The following is a 24751-nucleotide window of genomic DNA, read 5'->3' on the forward strand; positions in this document are numbered from 1 at the left end:
TTTGCAACTGCGCCTTTTTCCTGGTGCGACTTCGCTAAATTACAAAGTAAACTTATAGTGCGACAACAGAAACATGCTTTTATAAGGCAGCGTAACATATATTGATTTTTTATTAAAAGTTTTGTTTATTTATTCGTGTATTTATTATTATTATTATTACTATTATTCTTAATTAAAACACAGCCGAAACTCCTATACTAATATTTACTGGTCATATCCTCCCCATCTCTATGTTCTTCTGGGCCCTTCTCCAGCCGCAACTTTAGAAAAGTCGTCTTTGTTCTTGTTCAAAGTAGCTACAAAAGTCGCGAAAAACTGATAGTGTGACTTTACTTAATGCGACTTTTTAAAAACGCTTGCGACTTTCGACTTTACGACTTCGAAATTCATGGTGCAGTAAAAAGTCGCAAAATCCCATAGTTGCAATTAACTCAGTGCCGCAACGCGCAGCTCTAAAATTACTACTCATCTTGTGATGGCGGTAATGCAAGCTATAGAAGATTGAGACTCAGACCCAAGATCACGTTCCTTCGTCGATCGTGACAGCAGTTAATTGTATCATCGACAAAAATATCGATCATGTGAAGTATATTACAGTAATCAATGCGTATCTTTATATAGAAAGTGAAATCAAGAGTGGTAACAACGTTATAATAATACATATAAACAGAAAATAATTATAATAAAAAAACAGTAATATCTAGAGCAGTGGTTCCCAATTTTTTTTTTTTTTTTTTTTTTTTGTCATTTCCCCCTGCACCCAGTTCAACCATCCAGATTTCCCCCTTCATGTGTATGAGAGAAAGAGCAGTTAACACACACTGAGACTATTTACTAATTTATTTTTCAAATGTACAAATATACTGATAAACTTATAGTTACAGAGTAAAGTGGATAGAGAGCATTTAGTAACAACTAAGCATAGCCATAGAGAGCGGTTAGTAACAAATAAAAGGAGATTTTTTTAGTCAGTAGGTAGTGTAATTATTTCCCCCCTGGTAGCTTCAAATTTCCCCACAGGGGGAAATTTCCCCCAGTTTGGGAGCCACTGGTTTAGAGGGTATAGAGCAGGTAGGACAGGACATAATGTAGTATATAGTATAAAAAAAACCATTATATTAGTGAGAATAACTCATACGTAATCTTTTTATTAATGAGAAATGTGTAGTAACAAGATGGACATTGAAACTTAGAAAAATCAACGAGAGAAAAAACACAATATATAGTAGTTTGCTGTATGATTTCAATTAATGTGGAGTTATTGAGCTATTAAGCCGCTATCATACTATATCTATGGAAATGCGTTATAGTGGATAGAAAAAAAAAAGAAAGAAAATCAATGGGACAAAATATAATAGGGTACAGGGGGAAATAAAGCCAAGGGTTATTGAAGGCTAATATAGCTGCTGCCATATCGATCACTTCTATAAAAATATATATAACGAAAGGAAGAAAGATGAATGGGCAGAGATGCAATAAAGTGAACTAAGATATTAAGTTTTACTAAATGTTCTTCCTGCTTTTTTTTTTTCCTTTTTCCGTCCACCATTTTTACTAGTTTTTATATTGTTTTTGAGTAGGGTTTGGATGGTTTGAAGATGCATTAGTGATTGATGAGTGTTGAGGGAAAGAAGACCCTCACCAAGGTAAGATCATTCTCATTATCATTGAATGAGGGGCCCGTTTTCTGAAACATTTTTGCGCCGCATCTTCCGCTACTTTTAAAGGTTCTAGTTGAAGTGAGACGGGATTTCAAATATGTTTATATGATTTCGGTTACATTAGCAGTATTGCTATTTTATCAACCAGAGAAGCACTCTTGAAAACTCGGCTGATCATCTTTGTGACCTGAGAATAGTCGTGAGATAAACCTTTCTCTCAGACTCAAGGGGGGACTGGTAAGTGGTTACTCATGGTGCCGCTAGGATTGAGTGGCGCAGCTGTTTGTTTACTACAGATGGTGCGCGTCCGTCGCCAGTTACTATCTAGGAGGGACAGGCGGGCGCCCCCTCACACATGCTGCACTAGCCATGGAATCGCCTGGTAAGTGCATCACAGTTGAGTGTAGTACACAGAAACCCTGCAAGTCACGAGTCAGGATGAGTTTGAGCCGTATGCTGCAGCGCTTTGTTCTCTTATAAGGGTTATTCTTCAAAGGCCAGAGGTGATTAGTCAGTGAGTTTTCCCATTGGTGATGATGATTCCTTTTTTACTTGTCATTAGAATCGTGCGTACGCCATTTGATATACCGGATAACATCCACTGCAGGCTGATGAAAGAAGTGCATGTATATGATTACAGGCCTCACTCATTCACTTATTAATCCATGACCTACTCTGAAAAAAAAAAAGTAATATTTTGCTTAAGTTTGATCGTCTTACAATGTATGCTGCCAATGTTTAGATATTGATGGTATATTACCGTATTGTATTGTCTTTTTCCTGTTTTAATGGTGTCATGTGTAAATAAAATGTGAGAATAGGAATGCCTGGTGACTGCTGTTACCTTGTGGATATGCCTTACAGTTTGCCCTGATGACTGTATTACTAATCATCTTCTCTTGAGGTCTGTTTCTCAGTGTTTGTATTGTGCTGAAGGGGACCATGACAGGATAAACCTTCAAAAGAATGTATTTGTCCAGGATCACTACAAACTTACTTCTACTTTTGTAATGTCTTATTGGCTAGGGCTCCTCATGTATCGTAAAACAATAATGACACTCAGTAATTTGAAAAAATTCATTGGCATTCCTTGGCTCAGATTTACAGATTTAATTAGAGTAGATTTTGTTAGATTTGTTGAGGGATGGTTAGTGCTGTGGTGAACGGGTCAGCTTGTGGTCATTCATGATGGCATGAATTCGATCCTGATCCATGGCACCTACTTGGTGAGACTGATGGTGTTTTCTCTTCAACCCCAGCTAAGGATTGGCCTCAAGCTAACATTTCATGTTTAATGATCCCATATACAGTCAATAGGCATTAAGCCCAAGCATTTCTTTTAGATTTGGGTTAATTTGGTTAGGGGTAGGTTAGAATCCTGGTGGCATCAAGATGAAGAAAAATGGCTACCATCATAACAAAACCAACAGCAATAGAGCTGCTCCGTATTTATTTTTAGTGTTAAGAGGCAGTGTTTAGCTCTTTTAAGTCTGCTTTAGGTCTAGACTATTTTAGCCCAAAGAAATAGATAAATAGGGCTGCAAAACTCATAATATGTATCCTCTTTATGTGAGAGAATGACAACTGAGAGATGTGTGAAAGGAAGTGATAGTAAATTATTCAAAAGTGCATCAAAACTTATCAGAAAAAATTGTTTCATGTGCCATATGGTTTTGTACTTATTTTAGGCATTTACCGAAAAACAAATGATCAAAAGTCAAAAAGTCATAGAGAAAAGCATCAAGGAAAGGTTGAAAATGATACTTAATAATAATTTTATTTAGAATATGAACATTAGCTATATGCATTTGTATTGTACATACATAATCTGGTGAATATATACATATATATATATATATATATATATATATATATATATATATATATATATATATATATATATATATATATATTTTTTTTTTTTATGGTAAGGCATATAGTGCCTGTAGGCACACTTGAAGAGTGTATGGGAAGTGCTGATCAGCTTCAGCCCATTAGTAGCACAGGCAATTTTATCTATAGTGGTACCCATATTAGGGCCCATATCACCACCCAAACTCATCTTGAGTGTAACCACCTTGAACCTGGGTATTATGGTGATATGTAGGTAAAGTGTTTTAAGGCTGTATGTGGTGGGATTCGAACCTACGCGTGAACGTCTGCCCGATCCCACGCTCACCACCTTATCCACTACGCCACCGCCTCCCTAGATATATATATATATATATATATATATATATATATATATATATATATATATATATATATATATATATATATATATATATATATATATATATATATATATATATATATATATATATATATATATATATATATATATATATATATATATATATACAGGCAACCCCATTTAACGAAGGGGTTACGTTCCTAAAAAACACTTCGTTAAGCGAAACGATTATAACAAGTTAACCCCTGATTTGAACTTCCATTGAGAGTAAGCAAAGCGAGAGTGCATCATAGTACAGTAAAAGGTTTAATGAAAGTAAAAATTATGAAGTTAAACATTTAGGTAGTTTAATTTAAGTCATTATAATGTACACTAATGTATGTATGTACGTAACTTTATAATGTTGATGATCTTAACTTTATGAAAGAGGGAGAGTGAAACGGAAAAGACACTAACCGGCAACCTGTGGAATGTAAACAAAGTGCGCATCATGGTACCACATAGAAAACTTATGTACCACATTTCCACAAGGCTTTCCATTTTATCCATTGTAGAGTCACGAGTTCAGGTGGTTCTTTTAGCTTGCAAGGAAGATGGAGTCAAGATGGTGGCAATCAATGTTATTAGTTTTCTGGCCTCTCTCTTGTCTGCGAATAATACCCAGCTTCACTTCTAGAGTAAGACACTTCCTGGTCTTCTTAGGAACGTTAGGCCACATTGCAGGGCGTTTTGGTGGTAAGTTGAACTAGGGAAGATGAGCTGCTGGTGACGCTGTTATGTTTTGACTGGGCAGTGAGTGATCTTGATCTTGATGCTACAGGTGGCTCGGGATAGCACCAGAGCCAGGCCTATGGATCGGCTGCTCCTGTAGAGGACAAAAAAGACAAAAAAAAAAAAAAAAAAAGAAAAAAAGTAGAATTTCTCTTCGTTAATGATCCCTACACGTCACACGCCACATTTTTTCCAGATACTCCTTCACAGCCTCCATCGTCCTTTCACTCATCTCTCTACACAGTCCCAGCAGCAACACCATCCATTCCCTTCCTGTCTTCTCCACTCTTTCATTACTATTATGCCCTAATTCACTCAAGATCACTTGCATCATCTCATGCCTGTCTCTCTCGTACTTCTCACACTCCAGTATGACATGCTCCACCGTCTCGTCCTCCCCCATGTCACACATCTGGCACACCTTGCTGCGGGACTCAGACCACCTGTAGTTCCTTGCATTCACATCCATACACTGTGCCCTAGCTCGGAAGAGAAGGTCACTACCCAGGCTGCCATCATACCACCTTTCATACATCGGGGCTTCCTTTTCCTTGTACCATTCCAGGGTACTCTTTCGTTCCATCCCATTCTTCCATATATTCAGTCCCACCCACTTCACCTCTCTGTCTATCTCACTCTTCCATTTCCTTGCATCACATTCAGTTCCTACCCTGCCTCCTCTTGTCACAATCCATTCACGCTCACTTTGATTCCTCCCAGCCATTCTCATCCCCCATACCACTTGTAAACCACTCCTCTCTGTCATTCTCATGCACCTCTTCCTCCACTGACTCCCACTTTCATTTCACAGGTACACCTTCCTCACTATTCTTTCCTCATCCATTCTTTCCAGCCTGACCTTGTATCTAAGTGTGGCTATAATTAGTCTTTCCCTAAAGGTGCTCCATCCCATATCCCTTCTCAAAGATTCTACTGCTGTGTACCTTGGAGCATTCAGTGCCATTCTACCTATTCTATTTTGTCCCACTTCTAGCTTGTCAATTTCACTTTCATTCCATGCAATCACATCCATACCATACATTATGCTGGGCACCGCCACACTCTTCCACACCTCTCTCAGCACATCATATTTGCTTGCTCTCATTCTTGCTGCACTCCCCAATCGTCCTACCCACTGATTCACTAAACCTAACTTTTCATTCTTTGTCTTTTCACACCCACTTGGACTCACCCGCATCCCCAAGTACTTATATTCTCATGCCTGATTCATCTCATTCTCTCCAATTTTCCATACTGCATTGCTTTCATCCTCAGACCTATTCACTATCATCACCTTACTTTTCTCACTACTAAACCCAACTCCAATGTCTCTCCCATATCCATCCACAACATCTAGCATTCTCTGCAACTCAACTGCTGACTCACTCATGACCACCACATCATCTGCATAAAGAGGCACACCTATCTTCTCATTTCCCACTCGTACTCCTGCATTCATTCTTCTCAATCTGGCTGCTAACTCCTCTGTGTACAAACTGAAAAGGATTGGTGACAGAATACATCCTTGCCTAACTCCTCTCTCACTCTTCACCCAGTCTGTCTCTATATCTCCGTGTGTGATCTTGATCTTGATCTTGATGCTACAGGTGACGCAGAATTTCTTCTGAGTCAGGCCTTTGTATCGGCAGTGCCTGTGTTGTCCACGAGAGGCTTGATCTTGATCTTTATTCTACAGGTGTCTCAGGATTTCTCCTGAGGCAGGCCTTAGTACCAGCAGCTCATGATGTATTCAAAAGCCTTTCAGCTTGCATGATACAGTGGGGCTTTCAAATTTGGAAAAAAATAACTGGATAAAACTTCATTAAAGCGAGTTTGGTGTTCGTTAAACGAGCGGATGGTAGTAAAATGAAACCTTCGTTATAGCGAAATTTCGTTGTGTGAACCTTCGTTAACCGGGGTTGCCTGTATATATATATATATATATATATATATATATATATATATATATATATATATATATATATATATATATATATATATATATATATATATATATATATATATATATACACATACAGTAAGGTCCCAGGTTATGTCGGTCTCGAGTTACGTCAAACTCGCACTTACGTCAGTCCACTGTAAGGCAATTTAAGATTTAAAAAATTGAAAATTTATAAATCGTAAAGCGCGGGCTTTATTGTTATTGTTGGCCGCCAGGCGTCACTAGTGGTTATCCACCACACCGCCCACCTCATGCTTCAATACAATAACACTCTACGTACCTCAGTTCCACCACACCGTCGCCCCTGACAAGAATGTTCCTACATCTGCGTTTGCTGACTATCTTAGTATCTTGCTCAATGGCACCAAAAAGAAAACCCCTGAGTGATAGCAGTGATGCTAAGAAAAGGAAAACCATTACGCTACAAGAAAAAGTGGACATAATTAAAAGACATGAGAAGGGAGGCAGCAGCTGTGTGTAAGGGAGTGAAGAAGAAAATGGGAAGCCCGTTACCATGACAACGGGAGGTTGACGACCTTGAGGGCTCACGCACCTATCACAACAATAACAACTCCGGAGCCTTCGCCTGGGCCACACGACATTCGCAGCTGACTTGCACCGTCTGCGCTTGTCTGCTGATCCCTATTGCCCTTTCCTATTGCATTTCCTGCCCCGCTGCCCACGCTTCTACTCCCACCGCACTGCACTACGTTCCCAGCTGTCTGCCCTGGGCATCACAACATTCGACCTGCCCACCCTCCTGGCGGCCTCAGGCGTCCACCCCTCTGGCAACATGCATTCCTTTCGTTCATGCCCTAATCAACAACAAAAACAAGCTTGTGTTTCATATTCCTACATACTTGTAAATAATATAACAATATAACCTTTTACTTACATAATGCTTCTACTCCCACCACACTCCACAAAGCTCCCAGCTGTCCGCCCTGGGCGCCACAACATTCGACCTGCCCACTCTCCTGGCGGCCTCAGGCCGCCCCTCTCAGCAACCTGCAGTTCGCGGCCCTAATCAATATATTCCTACATAGTTGTAAATAGTATACCAATATAACAATATAACCTTTTACTTACCTGAATAACCATAAAAAATTATTGGTTGAAAACTCTATAATATGCTTTAAAAGTACAAAAACTCGAGTTACGTACAAAATCAACTTACGTCATGTTTCAGGAACGTAACTCTGATGTAACTTGGGACCTCACAGTATATATATATATATATATATATATATATATATATATATATATATATATATATATATATATATATATATATATATACATACATACATATACAGTCAACTCTTGATTAACACATGGGTTATGTTCCTGGAGACATTGAGTTATCCAAAATTGATTTATTCAAACAATTTTCATGTAGAATAAATAGTGATAATAGAGGGTGTTACATTCCTAGCCACTGGAAAAGTCTGCCTGTTTTGGGGATTTTGTTACCCAAACATTAAAAAAGCAAAACATTAATACATCACTAGGTCACCAAAGCAATAAAAACACATGTTCTCTCCTGTGCATCTTTCTTGTCCAAGGAAATTAGAAAATTATTAGTTCAGCATGATTTATCATATGATTTTATATGCCAAGAACATTATTCCATATTCATACATTTGTTATTATCATATTTAATGAAATAAACCATGAATATAGTTTGATGGTTGGTGGCAGTGTTTTGTCACCTCAGCTGATTGAGCCACACATTCCAGCAGACCACACTGCCTCATCATTCCACTACAGGCAACATAGAAAATTTTATGAGGAGAACCAGCCATAATATTGCTGCAGAGCGTGATTTATTAAAAGACTTGATGAGCAGGGGAAAAATTCTTCCAAATAAAAGCACAGATGGCTATATAGTGAGCTATGGCTTTTAAATGAGAGAGAACTGACTCCTTCTTCAACTGTGCAGGCTATGGAAATAGGAGTGTCTACTAGTTATCTGCCTAAATAGTTACTTACCAAGTGATAAATACATATAACTGATCGTGAACAAATAGAATTCTAATAGAGAATTTGGAAGATGGAGATGTGGTGATTGAAGCTGGCTGTGGCAATACTATTGTTATTGTTCTTTTTTTTATGCAGGAGAGGCAACTGGCCAAGGGCAATAAAAAAAAAAAAAAAGGCCCACTGGGTTGCCAGTTCACTTAAAGTTCAAGTGTGAGTTATCCAAAATTCAGGGACAAATGTCTTGAGACCTCCCTCTTAAAAGAAGTCAAGTTATAGGAAGATGGAAATACAGAAGTAGGCAGAGAGTTCCAGAGTTTACCAGAGAAAGGTATGAATGATTGAGAATAGTGATTAACTCTTGCATTAGAGAGTTAGGACAGAAAAGGGATGAGAGGAAGAAGAAAGCCTTGTGCAACAAGGCTGCAAGAGGAGGGGAGGCATGCAGTTAGCAAGATCAGTAGAGCAGTTAGCATGTAAATAGTGATAAAAGATAGAAAGAGATGGAACATTTTGGTGGTGAGAAAGAGGCTGAAGACAGTCAGTCAGAGGAGGGGAGTTGATGAGGCAAAAAGCTCTTGATTCCATACTATCTAATAAAACTGTGTGAGTGGAACCCCCCAAACATGTGAAGAGTACAGGCAACCCGCACTTAACGAAGGGGTTACGTTTCTAAAAAAACACTTCATTAAGCGAAACTTCGTTGAGTGAACCGATTATAACAAGTTTAACCTGTGACTTAAACTTCCATTGAGAGAGTAAACAAAGCGAGAGTGCATCATAGTATATTGAAAGGTTTAATGAAAGTAAAAATTATGAAGTTAAACATTTAGGCAGTTTAATTTAAGTCATTATAATGTACACTAATGTATGTATGTACATAACTTTATAATGTTGATGATCTTAAATTTATGAAGGGAGGGAGAGTGAAATGGGAAAGACACCAACCGGCAACCTGTGGAATGTAAACAAAGGGCGTATCATTGTATCACATACAAAACTTATGTACCACATTTCCACAAGGCTTTCCATTTTATCCATTGTAGAGTCACGAGTTTAGGTGGTTCTTTTAGCTTGCAAGGAAGATACGGTCTCATCAACCTTCTTAATAGAGTCTGCTGACTTGAAAATAGTAGAGACAGTAAATGGAGGCTTGCTATAGTTTTCTGGCCTCTCTCGTGTCTGTAAATAATATCCAGCTTCACTTCAAGAGTAAGAGACTTCCTGGTCTTCTTAGGAATGCTAGGCCACATTGCAGGGCGTTTTGGTGGTAAGTTGAGTGAGGGAAGACGAGCTGTTGCTGATGCTGTTAATGTTTTGAACAGGGAAGTGAGTGGTGCACGTGTTGTCCACGAGAGGCTTGATCTTAATCTTGATCTTGATTCCACAGGTGTCACAGGATTTCTCCTGAGGCAGGCCTTAGTATTGGCAGCTCCTGGTGTATTCAAAAGCCTGTCAGCTTACGTGATACGGCGGGGCTTTCAAACTTGGAAAAAAATTACATGAATAAAACTTCATTAAAGCGAGTTTGGTGTTCGTTAAACGAGCAGATGGTAGTAAAATGAAACCTTCATTGTAGTGAAATTTCGTTGTGTGAACCTTCGTTAAGTGGGGGTTGCCTGTACTCCATACAAGGACAGATAAAGCCCTTCTACAGAATTAGCAGTTGGAGGGGCGAGAAAAACTGGCGGAGACACCGCAGAATGCCTAACTTCATAGAAGCTGTTTAAGCGAGAGATGAGATGTGAAGTTTCCAGTTAAGATTGAGTAAAGGACAGGCCGAGGATATTCAGTGTGGAAGAGGGAGGCAGTTGAGTGCCATTGAAGAAGAGGGGATAGTTGTCTGGAAGGTTGTGTCGAGTTGATATATGGAGAAATTGAGATTTTGAGGCATTGAACACTACAGTAAGCCCACGCACTTGGCGAATCTCAGCTTAGTGAAATTAACTTTTGGCATGGTGGCCACTGACCACCGAGTGCATGCTTGGCGATTTAAATAAAAAATTGGCGGCGCATGGCGAACCACGCGGCTCCCCGGTGACATCAGACCTCTCTCTAAATCTATCAGTGTGAGAGTCCCATTGAGCCATTTTGTTTGTGCTACCCTCTGTTCTGCTAGAGTGGGAATGAATTCTGGTGATTGACTGCCAACATGGCCTCTACCAGCGCAACAGGTGGTACTGGTGGGGGTAAGGACAATGGTGGTGATGGCAAGGACGAAAGTGGACGAAGGAAACAGGTGGAAAAACGGGAGTTACAGCCTTTATGTCATGTCTTATTAGCTTTATTTTTTGTTTATTGGTCTGTTTTGTACATGTGTTCTAATATGTGAAAGCGAAAGATTTTATTTCTGCTCGAAAGATGGTATATAGGGATCAAAAGAGGGACTTTGGCAATGACCAAAGACTGATTCAGGCATTTTTTAGGCAATTTATATGGTATGAAGAACTCGTGCTTGGCGAAATTCGCATATGGCGGTAGTTTTGCCGGACTAATTAGTTCCCCAAGTGCTTGGGCTTGGCGAACTTAGTATAGTGCGGGGGCTTACTATACTAAGTGTTCTCTGCTCCAATCAGATATCTTAGAAAGATCAGAAGTCAGGCATTCTGTGGCATCCCTGCGTGATCTGATGACTTCCTGAATGACTGGTTGTTTCTGAAAGGACGCTGATGGTATCATCAGCGTAGGAGTGAATAGGGCAAGAAGTTTGGCTAAGAAGATTTTAATGAATAATAGAAAGAGAGTGAGTGACAATACAGAACCCTGAGGAATGCCACTGTTAATAGATTTAGAAGAACAGTGGCCGTCTACCACAGCTGCAATTGAATGGTCGGAAAGGAATCTTGAGAGAAAGTTGCAGAGAGAAGGATAGAAACTTTAGGAGGGCAGTTTTGAAATCAAAGCTTTGTGCCAGACTCTATTGAAAGCTTTTGATATGCCTAATGCTACAGCAAAAGTTTTACTGAATTCTCTAGAAGAGGATTGACCAAGACTTGGTAAGAAACGCCAGAAGATCACCAGTATAGCGACCTTGACGGAAACCATACTGGCGATCAGATAGAAGATTGTGAAGTGACATGTTTAAGAATCTTCCTATTAAAGATAGATTCAAAAGTTTTAGGCAAGCAAGAGATTAAAGCTATAGGACGATAGTTTGAGGGATTAGAACGGTCACCCTTTTTTAGGAACAGGCTGAATGTAGGCAAACTTCCAGCAAGAAGGAAAGGTAGAAGTTGATAGACATAGTTGAAAGAGTTTGGCCATGCAAGGTGCAAGCATGGAAGCACAGTTTTTGAGAACAATAGGAGGGACCCCATCAGGTCCTTAAGTTTTCTGAGGGCTTAGGACAGTAAGGGCATTTTCTTTTTTATTCTTTTATGTTATAGCCTATAGCACTTGTAGGCATACTTGAAGAGTATATGTGGGAAGTGCTGTTCAGCTTTCGCCTATTAGTGGTGCAGGCAATTTTATTCATAGTGGTACCCATATTATGTTTTTCATCCCAAGGGGATGGAAAAGATCATTACGAAGAACTTTGATTGTAGGCATGAAATAGTCAGAGGGAGGAGGAGAGGGAGGAATAATCCCAGAATCATCCAAGGTAGAATTGTTAGCAAAGGTTTGAGAGAAGAGTTCAGCTTTAGAGACAGAAGAGATGGCAGTGGTGCCATGAGGATGAAATAAAGGAGGGAAAGATGAAGAAGTGAAGTTATTGGATATGTTTTTGGCTTGATGCCAGAGGTCACAAGGGGAGTTAGAGTTTGAAAGATTTTGACATTTTCTATTTATGAAAGAGTGTTTGGCAAGTTGAAGAACAGACTTGGCATGATTCTGGGCAGAAATATGAATTGCATGAAATTCAGGAGTACCTTTTGTGGGCAACCTCTCTGTCATATATAGCACGAGAACAGGCTGTGTTAAACCAAGGTTTAGAAGGTTTAGGTTGAGAAAAGCAATGAGGAATGTACGCCTCCATGCCAGACACCATCACCTCCGTTATGCGTTCAGCACAAAGAGATGGGTCTCTGACATGGAAACAGTAATCATTTCAGGGAAAATCAGCATAATACCTCTTCAGATCCCCCCCCAACTGGCAGAGGCAAAATGCCAGAGGCACCTCCACTTTGAAGGATCCTGAGGAAGGATTGGAGAAATAGGGCAAGATACAAAAATGAAATTGTGATCAGAGGAGCCCAACGGAGATGAAAGGGTGACAGCATAAGCATAAGCGTGTCTCCAAGACGGTCAGGAATATGAGTAGGGTGTTGCACCAGTTGCTCTAGTTCATGGAGGATAGGAAAGTTGAAGGTTAGTTCACCAGGATGGTCAGTGAAGGGAGAGGAAAGCAAAAGCTGGTGGTGAACATTGAAATCTCCAAGAATGGAAATCTCTGTGAAAGGGTAGAAGAACAGAATGTGCTCCAATTTGGAAGTTGAATAGTCGAAAAACTTACTATAGTCAGAAGAGTTAAGGGAGAGATAGACAGCGCAGATGAATTCAATTAGAGAGTGACTGTTGAGTCAAAACCAGAGGGTGGAAAACTGAGAAAATTCAAGAGTGTTGGCACGAGAGCAAGCTGGATGTTGCGTACACAGACCCAACATCCAGCTTTGGAATGAAAATGAGAATAGAGAAAGTAGGAGGGAACAGAAAAGGGGCTACTGTCAGTTGCCTCAGACAGCTGTGTTTTGGTGAGGTTTAGTAGAGGAGAGGTGGTGATCCACGGACTGAAAATTAGATACAGGCAACCCCCGTTTAACGAAGGAGTTACGTTCCTAAAAAACACTTCGTTAAGCGAAACTTCGTTAAGCGAACCGATTATAACAAGTTTAACCCCTGATTTGAACTTCCATTGACAGTAAGCAAAGCGAGAGTGCATCATAGTACAGTAAAATGTTTAATGAAAGTAAAAATTATGAAGTTAAACATTTAGGTAGTTTAATTTAAGTCATTATAATGTACACTAAAGTATTTATTGAAGTAACTTTATAATGCTGATAATCTTAACTTTATGAAGGGAGGAAGAGTGAAACGGGAAAGACACTAACCGGCAACCTGTGGAATGTAAACAAAGTGCGCATCATTGTACTGCATACAAAACTTATGTCCCTCTACCCTTTCGCTGAGATTTCCATTCTTGGAGATTTCAATGTTCACCACCAGCTTTGGCTTTCCTCTCCCTTCACTGACCACCCTGGTGAACTAGCCTTCAACTTTGCTATCCTCCATGACCTAGAGCAACTGGTGCAGCACCCTACTCGTATTCCTGACCGTCTTGGAGACACGCCCAACATTCTTGATCTCTTCCTCACCTCTAACCCTTCTGCTTATGCTGTCACCCTTTCATCTCCGTTGGGCTCCTCCGATCACAATCTCATTTCTGTATCTTGTCCTATTTTTCCAATCCCTCCGCAGGATCCCCAAAGCGAAGGTGCCTCTGGCGTTTGCCTCTGCCAGTTGGGGGACCTGAGGAGGTATTATGCTGATTTTCCCTGGAATGATTATTGCTTCTGTGTCAGAGACCCATCTCTTTGTGCTGAACGCATAACAGAGGTGTTAGTATCTGGCATGGAGGCGTACATTCCTCATTCTTTTCTCAACCTAAACCTTCTAAACCTTGGTTTAACTCAGCCTGTTCTCGTGCTATACATGATAGAGAGGTTGCCCACAAAAGGTACTTGAGCCTTCCATCTCCTGAATCTCATGCACTTTATATCTCTGCCTGGAATCATGCCAAGTCTGTTCTTCAACTTGCCAAACACTCTTTCATAAATAGAAAATGTCAAAATCTTTCAAACTCAAACTCTCCTCGTGACTTCTGGCATCTAGCCAAAACATCTCAAATAACTTCACTTCTTCATCTTTCCTCCTTTATTTCATCCTGATGGCACCACTGCCATCTCTTCTGTCTCTAAAGCTGAACTCTTTTCTCAAACCTTTGCTCACAACTCCACCTTGGACGATTCTGGGCTTGTCCTCCTCTCCTCCTCCCTCTGACTATTTCATGTCTACAATCAAAATTCTTCGTAATGATGTTTTCCATGCCCTTGCTGGCCTAAACCCTCGGAAGGCTTATGGACCTGATGGGGTCCCTCCTATTGTTCTCAAAAACTGTGCTTCTGTGCTTGCACCTTGCCTGGCCAAACTCTTCCAACTTTGTCTATCGACTTCTACCTTTCCTTCCTTCTGGAAGTTCGCCTACATTCAGCCTGTTCCTAAAAGGGTGACCATTTCTAACCGCTCAAACTACCGTCCTATAGCTTTAATCTCTTGCTTGTCTAAAGTTTTTGAATCTATCCTGAATAGGAAGATTCTCAAACATCTGTCACTTCACGATCTTCTGTCTGATCGCCAGTATGGCTTCCGTCAAGGTCACTCTACTGGTGATCTTCTGGCTTTCCTTACTGAGTCTTGGTCATCCTCTTTTAGAGATTTCAGTGAAACGTTTGCTGTTGCGTTAGACATATCAAAAGCTTTTGATAGAGTCTGGCATAAAGCTTTGATTTCAAAACTGCCCTCTTACGGCTTCTATCCTTCTCTCTGCAACTTTATCTCAAATTTCCTTTCCGACCGCTCTATTGCTGCTGTGGTAGACGGCTACTGTTCTTCTCCTAAACCTATTAATAGTGGTGTTCCTCATGGTTCTGTCCTGTCACCCACTCTCTTTCTATTATTCATTAATGACCTTCTTAACCAAACTTCTTGCCCTATCCACTCCTACGCTGATGATACCACCCTGCATCTTTCCACGTTCTTTCAGAGACGTCCAACCTTTCAGGAAATTAACAGATCACGCGGGGACGCCACAGAACGCCTGACTTCCGATCTTTCTAAAATTTCCGATTGGGGCAGAGAAAACCTAGTAGTTTTCAATGCCTCAAAAACTCAATTCCTCCATCTATCAACTCGACACAACCTTCCAGACAACTATCCCCTCTTCTTCAATGACATTCAACTGTCTTCCTCTTCCACAATGAATATCCTTGGTCTGTCCTTTGCTCATAATCTTAACTGGAAACTTCACATCACATCTCTTGCTAAAACAGCTTCTATGAAGTTAGGTGTTCTGAGGCGTCTCTGCCAGTTTTTCTCGCCCCTCCAACTGCTTACTCTGTACAAGGGCCTTATCCGTCCCTGTATGGAGTACTCTTCGCATGTTTGGGGGGGTTCCAGTCACACAGCTTTGCTTGATAGTGTGGAATCAAAAGCTCTTCGTCTCATCATCTCCCCTCCTCTGACTAACTGTCTTCACTCTCTTTCTCACCGTCAAAATGTTGCATCCCTTTATATATTTTATTGCTATTTTCATGGTAACTGTTCTACTGGTCTTGCTAACTGCATGCCTCCCCTCCTCCTGCGGCCACGCTGCACAAGGCTTTCTTCTTCCTCTCATCCCTATTCTGTCCAACTCTCTACTGCAAGAGTTAACCAGTACACTCAATCATTCATCCCTTTCACTGGTAAACTCTAGAACTCCCTCCCTGCATCTGTATTTCCAAATTTCTACAACTTGTCTTCTTTTAAGAGGGAGGTATCGAAGCATTTGCTCCCCTAATTCTGGCTGACGGTTTTGGCACTTTTTCTACTCTTTGGAGAGCCAGCACTCAAGTGGGCATTTTTCTAACTTTCTTTTTTTTGCCCTTGGCTGGCCCTCTTCCCTACGTAAAAAAAAAAAAAAAAAAAAAAAAAAAAAAACATTTCCACAAGGCTTTCCATTTTATCCATTGTAGAGTCACGAGTTCAGGTGGTTATTTTAGCTTGCAAGGAAGATATGGTCTCACCAGCCTTCTTAATAGAGTCTGCTGACTTGAAAATAGAGACAGTATAATATGGAGTCAAGATAGTGGCCAGCACTGCTATAGTTTTCTGGCCTCTCTCGTGTCTGTGAATAATATCTAGCTTCACTTGGAGAGTAAGAGACTTCCTGGTCTTCTTACGAACACTAGGCCAATTGCAGGGTGTTTTGGTTGTAAGTTGAGCTAGGGAAGACAAGCTGCTGCTGACGCTGTTATGTTTTGACTGGGGAGTGAGTGTTGCGCGTGTTGTCCATGAGAGGCTTGATCTTGATCTTGATCTTTATTCTATAGGTGTCACAGGATTTTTCCTGAGGGAGGCCTTAGTACTAGCAGCTCCTGGTGTATTCAAAAGCCTGTCAGCTTGTGTGATATGGTGAGGCTTTCAAATTTGGAAAAAAATTACCTGGATAAAACTTCATTAAGGCGAGTTTGGTGTTCGTTAAACGAGCAGATGGTAGTAAAATGAAACCTTCGTTGTAGCGAAATTTTGTTGTGTGAACCTTCGTTAAACGGGGGTTGCCTGTATAAGACTGCGAATGTTGCAGAAGGTATTGTAGAAGAAGTGGAGGGAAGTGTCAAGGCATTTGAGTTTATTATTAAGAGAAGAGTCTGACCTGGGGAGATTTTTGGTTCCCTCCCCAGAAGTGGACTTGGAGGCGAGGCTTGTTGTTGCTATTTTTTTTTTTTTTCAGTTGAAGGATGTATGAGTGGTAAGTGCATGTAGTTTTGTGTGAAGAAGGAGAGTTGTCTTTAGAGGGCAAGCTGTGACTGCCCCCTTGAATTGTGAGACACAAAGGGAAACATTCAGCGAGATCACAACTAGCTTTAATGGAAGGTTCACAGCACCCCCTGAGCTAGTGCTATTAGACCTCGCTGGGAGTAAATTATCGTTTTGGTAGGTGTCTACTACCTCCTCCTGTATATAACTTAATCCAACCTATCCAGTCATGAAAATATGTGAGTGCCATATTTGGTAGCATCAACCTCTCTGTTAATAGAAAAAAAAGGTGTCTGATAAAATTATTTCAAGCTGGAAAAATTGGAGCAGTGATTAGATAAAACACACTGTCTTACTTCCTTGTTGCAGTGAAGTATAGTGCATTATCAGTGATAAATAGATGGAGAATTTAATCGCAGAGGGAAATAATGTGAATTCTGTATATCTGGAAAGTATCCACCAGTAGGCAAACAACATACAGTTACCTAACATAGAGCTGACCAAGCAGATCAAGGTAAATCAAAATCTGTTGATAAAATCAGCTTATTAGAAAGGTATCCTTCCCAGTTTCATTATGGTATGATAACATACAAGTGTCTGATGACTATACATTCTTTTTGGGGCAATTAGATACAGAAATATTGGTGTGAAACAAATAGTGATTATTTATTTGCTTTTGATGAAAATTGGAAACTTTTTCTCAGCACATTGATATGGGTATGAGGTGAAATCTTTCATGTGGACTTTTCTGATTTTTATTGTGAAAACTAAGTTTTAGATATGAGTGGCTGTGCCTGTCTGTATTAGTAGAATGCTTCATAAGTCATTCTTTGTGAGTGGAAGTTGAAAGTAGTGATTTATATGATTTTTCTTTTCTTTTTTTTTTATTGATTTTGAAACCCATCAAATTACACCTCATTATTAAAATTTACATGAATGGTGTATTTTTAACTCGTATAAACAACATAAAATTTATCTGCCTAGGGTTTTTTTTGTGTGTGAAAATTAAGTCCAAATTAGTGGAAGTATTAATTTCTTTCTTTGAATAATTATTTTCTATTTTCAGGGAAAGGTGCAAGTGAAATGGGAGCTGGAGTGGATGCAGGACCAGAGAATGTATCACCCATGGCAGAAACAGTGCCAGAAGCAATGAACAGAAAGGAAAGTGATATGTCTGAGGAGCCACGGTTACCTAATGCATCCAGTTCATTGGGTACCCATGACTCAGATTGTGTGAACCCTAAAGTGCCTTCAAAAGATCCACACAGCACAACTACATTACACATGGAAGACCCAGAGAGAAACTCAACAACCTTGCCAAGTGTGGAGGAAAATAATGTTAAGCAGATTTCTACGGGAATATCAGATATTTTGTCAGAATATTCTGATACTGAAAATAAAAGTAAAAATTCTAATTCCTTAACTGAAAACAGTGACAGTAAAACTATATCAAGTGATCAATATAACACAAGTAGTGAAAATGGTGGTGCAAATGCAAGTGAAAGTAGTGGAGGTATTAGTTGGAGATCTGAGGGTGAGTCAGCATTACCTTCAATGGGGATTCTACCAGATGTGGAGAGAACCCCGGACCAAGGTGCACAGTTCAAGAGACCACAGCCTCCAGATGTAGCAGCTCAGTGTGCTGCCTCAAGCTCTGCTGCACACAGCCCAGAAACACATGCAGTGGATCCCTCAGATGTGGTGCACAAGATCAAAAAGATCAAATGGCAGGATATTGAAGTGCCCATCATAACACAAAATAATAATGGCCCATGTCCACTCATTGCCATTGTTAATGTCATGATTCTCAAGGTAAGCAGAAGTTGTTGTGCTTTTGATGTAGAGGACCTACCCATTGGTAGGCCTGTACTGTCAGGATCTGGTCTATGAATATTCTTAACGTTAAATGTTATAGAGAAGATGATGTGATGTTAAATTGCCTTCCTCCAGCACATAAATTGTTGCCTCTGATTTACTTACTTGATACTTAGAGAATGTATGCAGCTATAATGAATGCTTATAATCATTTAGAAAATGTTGATACAGCAATGAATACATTTTTGCAAAATTAATTGGAGATGATTAACTTGTATGGATGTTTCAATCATTATTCACATGATATTAAATGTAACTATTCCTGATGGAATTAAGCAGATTACAAGTCCCTCCTGTGATACTGAAATTGTACTTCATTTTATAGGGCCAAATCACGTTACCAGCTGACAGAACAGAGATCACTGGAGGAGACTTGGTGCTGGTGGTTGGAAATGCCCTGTTTGACCAGCCAAGGAACTCTCTCCCATCAGACATGAGGCGTCATGTGGAGCAGAACACAGAAGATGCAATCAGTATTCTCCATAAGCTACTTACTGGCTTAGATGTTAATGTTAAGTTTTCAGGGTAAGTTTTTCTGTATTTATTTAGATTTATTATTTATTATCTGTTAAGATTTATTATTATCATTTAATTTAATTGTAATTTTACATCTGTGATTAGATAGTTCAAGAGTACTTTATTTTTTCATGTTTATAGATTACTGCTTTGGTCATTCTTATGTCTTCCTCTTCACACATCTCCAGGTCTTTATTGATTCTTCCCTGTTATGCTTTTGTCAACCTCCAACTTTAAAGTTGAGATCAGTGGGAAGCCCAGAGAAATGTGAGATGATGTGTGGAGCAAGACGTAAGAAAAATAATCATGATGGAAGACTCAAGTTGGTAATGTTTTAGTTGTTGCAGATTCATCAAAGTTTGGTTTCTTTCTCTAGTTAGTTTTTTGTAGTGTTATTTATGATATTTTTCCTCTGTTCTTAGAGTGCGAGACTTTGAATTCACCGGTGAACTGTGCATATTTGATTTGCTGGGTATAATGCTGTATCATGGGTGGGTGGTGGACCCCTCCAGTGAGGCAGCTACCATCATCAAGCATCTCTCCTACAATCAACTGACCAACAACATATTTGCCTGGAGAGAAGAAGCTGTTAAGAACAACAACAATGACCTCCTTGTAAAAGGTACTGATTCTGTTATCAATAGGTTCTTTTATTCAGTTTATTATTATCAATTATTATGTCATGCTATAGAATTATGTGGCCAGGTGTGCTATGCATAAGCTCCTGTGTTATAGTAGAGTTGTTTACAAGACGGTCTCTTTCCAGCATTTTCCAGTGGTACTATATATATATGCACATATATATATAGGGGACCCTCGCAATTCGACGGGATTAGGGCGGTTTTTTATCGGTCGAAGCAGCGTTTATTTGAATCATGAAGCAATTTTTCCCATAAGATACTTAAGAATAAGGAAGGATAGGGACCAATGTCCAGCTTAGACCACCCAAAACATCGCTATAACCTCTAAAAACACTAACTTAGACTAAATCAGTACTATTAAAAGCCTCATTTATATCTAACTTCTTTTTTATTAAACACATTAAGGTGCTGTACAGTACATTTTTGGAAATAAAAACACTTGTAGCAGTCTCGCTGTACTTGTCCCTGTTCTTACAAATTGTTGATACTATAACGACACTGTGAGCTATAGTTGCCTCACACTTTCTTATAAGCTCAAGCTTATCTTTGAAAGGCAGGAAATTGTGCTTCTTAGGGCCGGGGCTGAAGGTGGCTTTGCGCGGCATGGTCAAAGCAATATGGAGGCAGGAGGTGGAACAGCGGAGCGTGGCCTGCCTGAACAAGAGCTGAGGCGAGAGAGACGCAGAGGAAACGATGCACAGCCTGTGGATCGTTTCCTCTGCCAGATTTTTCTAATGAAAAGTATCGGAAGCACGCTTGAAAAATAGTGGATTTCACCACAGTATATCCCAATACAAAAAATTACTACCTATTACTTTAACTACTATATTTTGTACTTACCACTATCCGCTCATAATTTTTTCCCATGGGGTTGGGAGGGGGAGTGGAGTCCTCTTTCACGATGTACCATTTTTTCCATAAGTTTTCCCTGGCTTCTTTTTTTTTTTATCTATAAATTATTTCTATTCTTATCTAAATTTAACCAAAATATTTTTCTTCTTAACAAAACTTAATTATTTTTATTGCCTTTAAGATTTTTTCTTTCACTTCCTCTGCATCACTTTTTTTTAAAGATTTGCATTATCTAGTAAGTCATTTTCTTGACGTATGGTGAGGCGAGAGAAGCGTGATGTCATCAGTTGCCTACTCACCACAAAAAAGAAAAAGCACCATAACTACACCGTTCTCAATGTCATGGTTATTACTACTACTATTATTATTATTCTTACTTTTATTAATGCTGTTAATATCCTCATTATTATTGTTAACATTTAGAAAAATTACAAAAGTTGCCCAATAATGTCATCAAGCAGCCCAAACATATCATGAAGTAGCCCAAAAAATCGCAAGTAGCGGATTATGAATTTAAGTAGCACGTACCCTTCAAAAGTAACCCAATCCGCTACTTTTCGCACAATCTGGCAACACTGCGCACAGGGTAGCGTCGGTTTACACTTCCGCCTGGCGGGTTAGGGACGAATTTGGGGTGGCGGCGGATTTTGACCAGGTGGGTGGTGCGCGAGATATGAATGTCGAATTGGTGAGTCAGTCGGTTGAACCTTGAGGATTGGGTATTAATTAACTGAGTTCGAATTAGCAATAATTCGAACTTCGAACGGTCAAGTCACGTGGATTCCCTGTATATATATATATATATATATATATATATATATATATATATATATATATATATATATATATATATATACACAGGCAACCCCCGTTTAACGAAGGTTCACACAACGAAATTTCGCTATAACGAAGGTTTCATTTTACTACCATCTGCTCGTTTAACGAACACCAAACTCGCTTTAACGAAGTTTTATCCAGGTAACTTTTTTTTCCAAATTTGAAAGCCCCACTGTATCATGCAAGCTGACAGGCTTTTAAATACATCAGGAGCTGCTGGTACTAAGGCCTACCTCAGGAGAAATCCTGAGACACCTGTAGAATAAAGATCAAGATCAAGCCTCTCGTGGACAACACAGGCTCTGCCGATACAAAGGCCTGACTCAGAAGAAATTCTGTGTCACCTGTAGCATCAAGATCACACGCACCACTCACTGCCCAGTCAAAACATAACAGCGACACCAGCAGCTCATCATCCTTAGTTCAACTTACCACCAAAACCCCCTGCAATGTGGCCTAACGTTCTTAAGAAGACCAGGAAGTGTCTTACTCTCGAAGTGAAGCTGGGTATTATTCACAGACAAAAGAAAGGCTAGAAAACTAATAACATTGCTTCCCACCATGGCTTGACTCCATCTACTGTCTACTATTTTCAAGTCAAGAGACTCTATTAAGAAGGCAAGTGAGACCTCATCTTCCTTGCAAGCTAAAAGAACCACCAGAACTCGTGACTCTACAATGGATAAAATGGAAAGCCTTGTGGAAATATGGTACATAAGTTTTGTATGCAGTACCATGATGCGCACTTTGTTTACATTCCACAGGTTGCCAGTTAGTGTATTTCCTGTTTCACTCTCCCTCTCTTCATAAAGTTAAGATCATCAACATTATATAAAGTTATGTACATACATACATTAGTGTACATTATAATGACAAACTAAACTACCTAAATGTTTAACTTCATAATTTTTACTTTCATTAAACCTTTTACTGTACTATGATGCACTCTCACTTTGCTTACTCTCTATGGAAGTTCAAATCAGGGGTTAAACTTGTTATAATCGGGTTAACGAAGTTTCGCAAGAAGTGTTTTTAGAACGTAACCCCTTCGTTAAATGGGGTTGCATATATATATATATATATATATATATATATATATATATATATATATATATATATATATATATATATATATATATATATATATATATATATATATATATATATATATATATATATATATATATTTATTTATACAGGCAACCCCGTTTAACGAAGGTTCACACGAAATTTCGCTACGAAGGTTTCGTTTTACTACCATCTGCTCGTTTAACGAACACCAAACTCGCTTTAACGAAGTTTTATCCAGGTAATTTTTTCCAAATTTAAAAGCCCCACCGTATCATGCAAGCTGACAGGCTTTTGAATACACCAGGAGCTGCTGGTACTAAGGCCTGCCTCAGGAGAAATCCTGAGACACCTGTAGAATAAAGATCAAGATGAAGCCTCTCGTGGACAACACAGGTGTTGCCAGTACAAAGGCCTGGCTCAGAAGAAATTCTGCATCACCTGTAGCATCAAGATCAAGATCATATGCACCACTCACTCCCCACTCAAAACATAACAGCGTCACCAGCAGCTCATCTTCCCTAGTTCAACTTACCACCAAAATGCCTTGCAATGTGGCCTGACGTTCCTAAGAAGACCAGGAAGTGTCTTACTCTCGAAGTGAAACTGGGTATTCGCAGACAAGAGAGAGGCCAGAAAACTAATAACATTGCTTGCCACCATCTTGACTCCATCTACTGTCTACTATTTTCAAGTCAGCAGACTTTTAAGGCGGCTGGTGAGACCGCATCTTCCTTGAAATAAACTGGCACACTGGGCAGAAAAATGGCAAATGAAATTCAATATAGAAAAATGTAAAGTCCTGCACATTGGAAGTAACAATGTACAAGCAAAATACGTAATGAGTAATGTACCTTTGGCAAGTGCTGAGAATGAAAAAGATCTTGGTGTTGTGGTGTCTAAAGATCTTAAGCCGAGAAACACTGCACAGAAGCAGTAAAGAATGCAAATGAATTAGTTGGGTTTATTGGAAGAACCTTTGAATTTAAATCAGAAAAAGTTATCCCTACTTTATATAACTCATTGGTGCGTCCTCAGCTCGAATACTGTGTGCAGTTCTGGTCACCATATTACAGAAAAGACATTGAAAAACTGGAAAAGATCCAGCGTAGAGTGACCAAGATGATTCCGAGATTAAGAAACAAGCTGTATGAGGAACGACTGGAAGCATTATATTTATTCAGCTTAAGTGCAGGATAAAATGAAACCTAATCGAAGTTTTCAAAATTTTTCAGGGATACAACAACCTTGATGTAAATAAATATTTTACTATTGATCATTCCACCATAACAAGGAATAATGGATTTTAAATTACACCAAAACGCTTTAAAACCCATGAGGCAAAACACTTTTTCTTTAATAGAATTGTTAACGTTTGGAATAAGCTTCCTTCAGAAATAGTAAACAGTACTTCCATTGCATCATTCAAAAACAAAATTGATAAATATTTAAAGAATAACCCCCAACAAGCTCTCTTCTTGTCTGAATAATTAAACATTATATTAGTATGTCTATTATTTTGTGCAACTTTCTTATAGATAGATATGTAGAGTTCACCGTAGGTTGAATAATAGAATCTCCTTTCATCCTTTCCTGTGAAAATTCCATGTCAGTTTTTCCATACTGGAGGGAGTGGTGGGTGGGGAGGAGCCTTCTCCTGTACTGTCCTGTATGTCTTATCTGTAGCCAGTTAGTAGTAGTTACCAAACAGCCTCGAAAAGACCAACAAGTCTGTTGCTGTTTGGCTTTCCTTTGTATTCCTTTGTAAAGCCAAAAGAACCACCTGAACTCGTGACTCTACAATGGATAAAATGGAAAGCCTTGTGGAAATGTGGTACGTAAGTTTTGTATGCGGTACCATGATGTGCACTTTGTTTAC

At 39.4% G+C, this 24751-nt stretch overlaps 1 protein-coding gene across 3 annotated transcripts in view; it reads left to right on the forward strand.

Annotated features, from left to right (window-relative positions):
- The first annotated feature begins 1904 nt into the window (after nt 1–1904).
- Nucleotides 1905–24751, forward strand: part of LOC123520621 (ubiquitin carboxyl-terminal hydrolase MINDY-1-like) — a 58437-nt gene continuing 35590 nt past the window's right edge. The window contains exons 1-4 of one of the 3 annotated variants that reach the window (XM_045283067.1): nt 1905–2043; nt 18150–18895; nt 19284–19483; nt 19897–20096. In XM_045283067.1, the coding sequence (XP_045139002.1) occupies nt 2031–2043; nt 18150–18895; nt 19284–19483; nt 19897–20096 (1159 nt within the window). In that variant the 5' untranslated portion in view covers nt 1905–2030. Of the gene's footprint in view, nt 2044–17513; nt 17598–18149; nt 18896–19283; nt 19484–19896; nt 20097–24751 lie in introns of those variants that run through there. The other 2 variants (XM_045283069.1, XM_045283068.1) reach the window with 2 other exon arrangements.

This window comes from Portunus trituberculatus, chromosome 47 (genome assembly GCF_017591435.1).
Source record: "Portunus trituberculatus isolate SZX2019 chromosome 47, ASM1759143v1, whole genome shotgun sequence".
NCBI classification, from domain to species: domain Eukaryota; kingdom Metazoa; phylum Arthropoda; class Malacostraca; order Decapoda; family Portunidae; genus Portunus; species Portunus trituberculatus.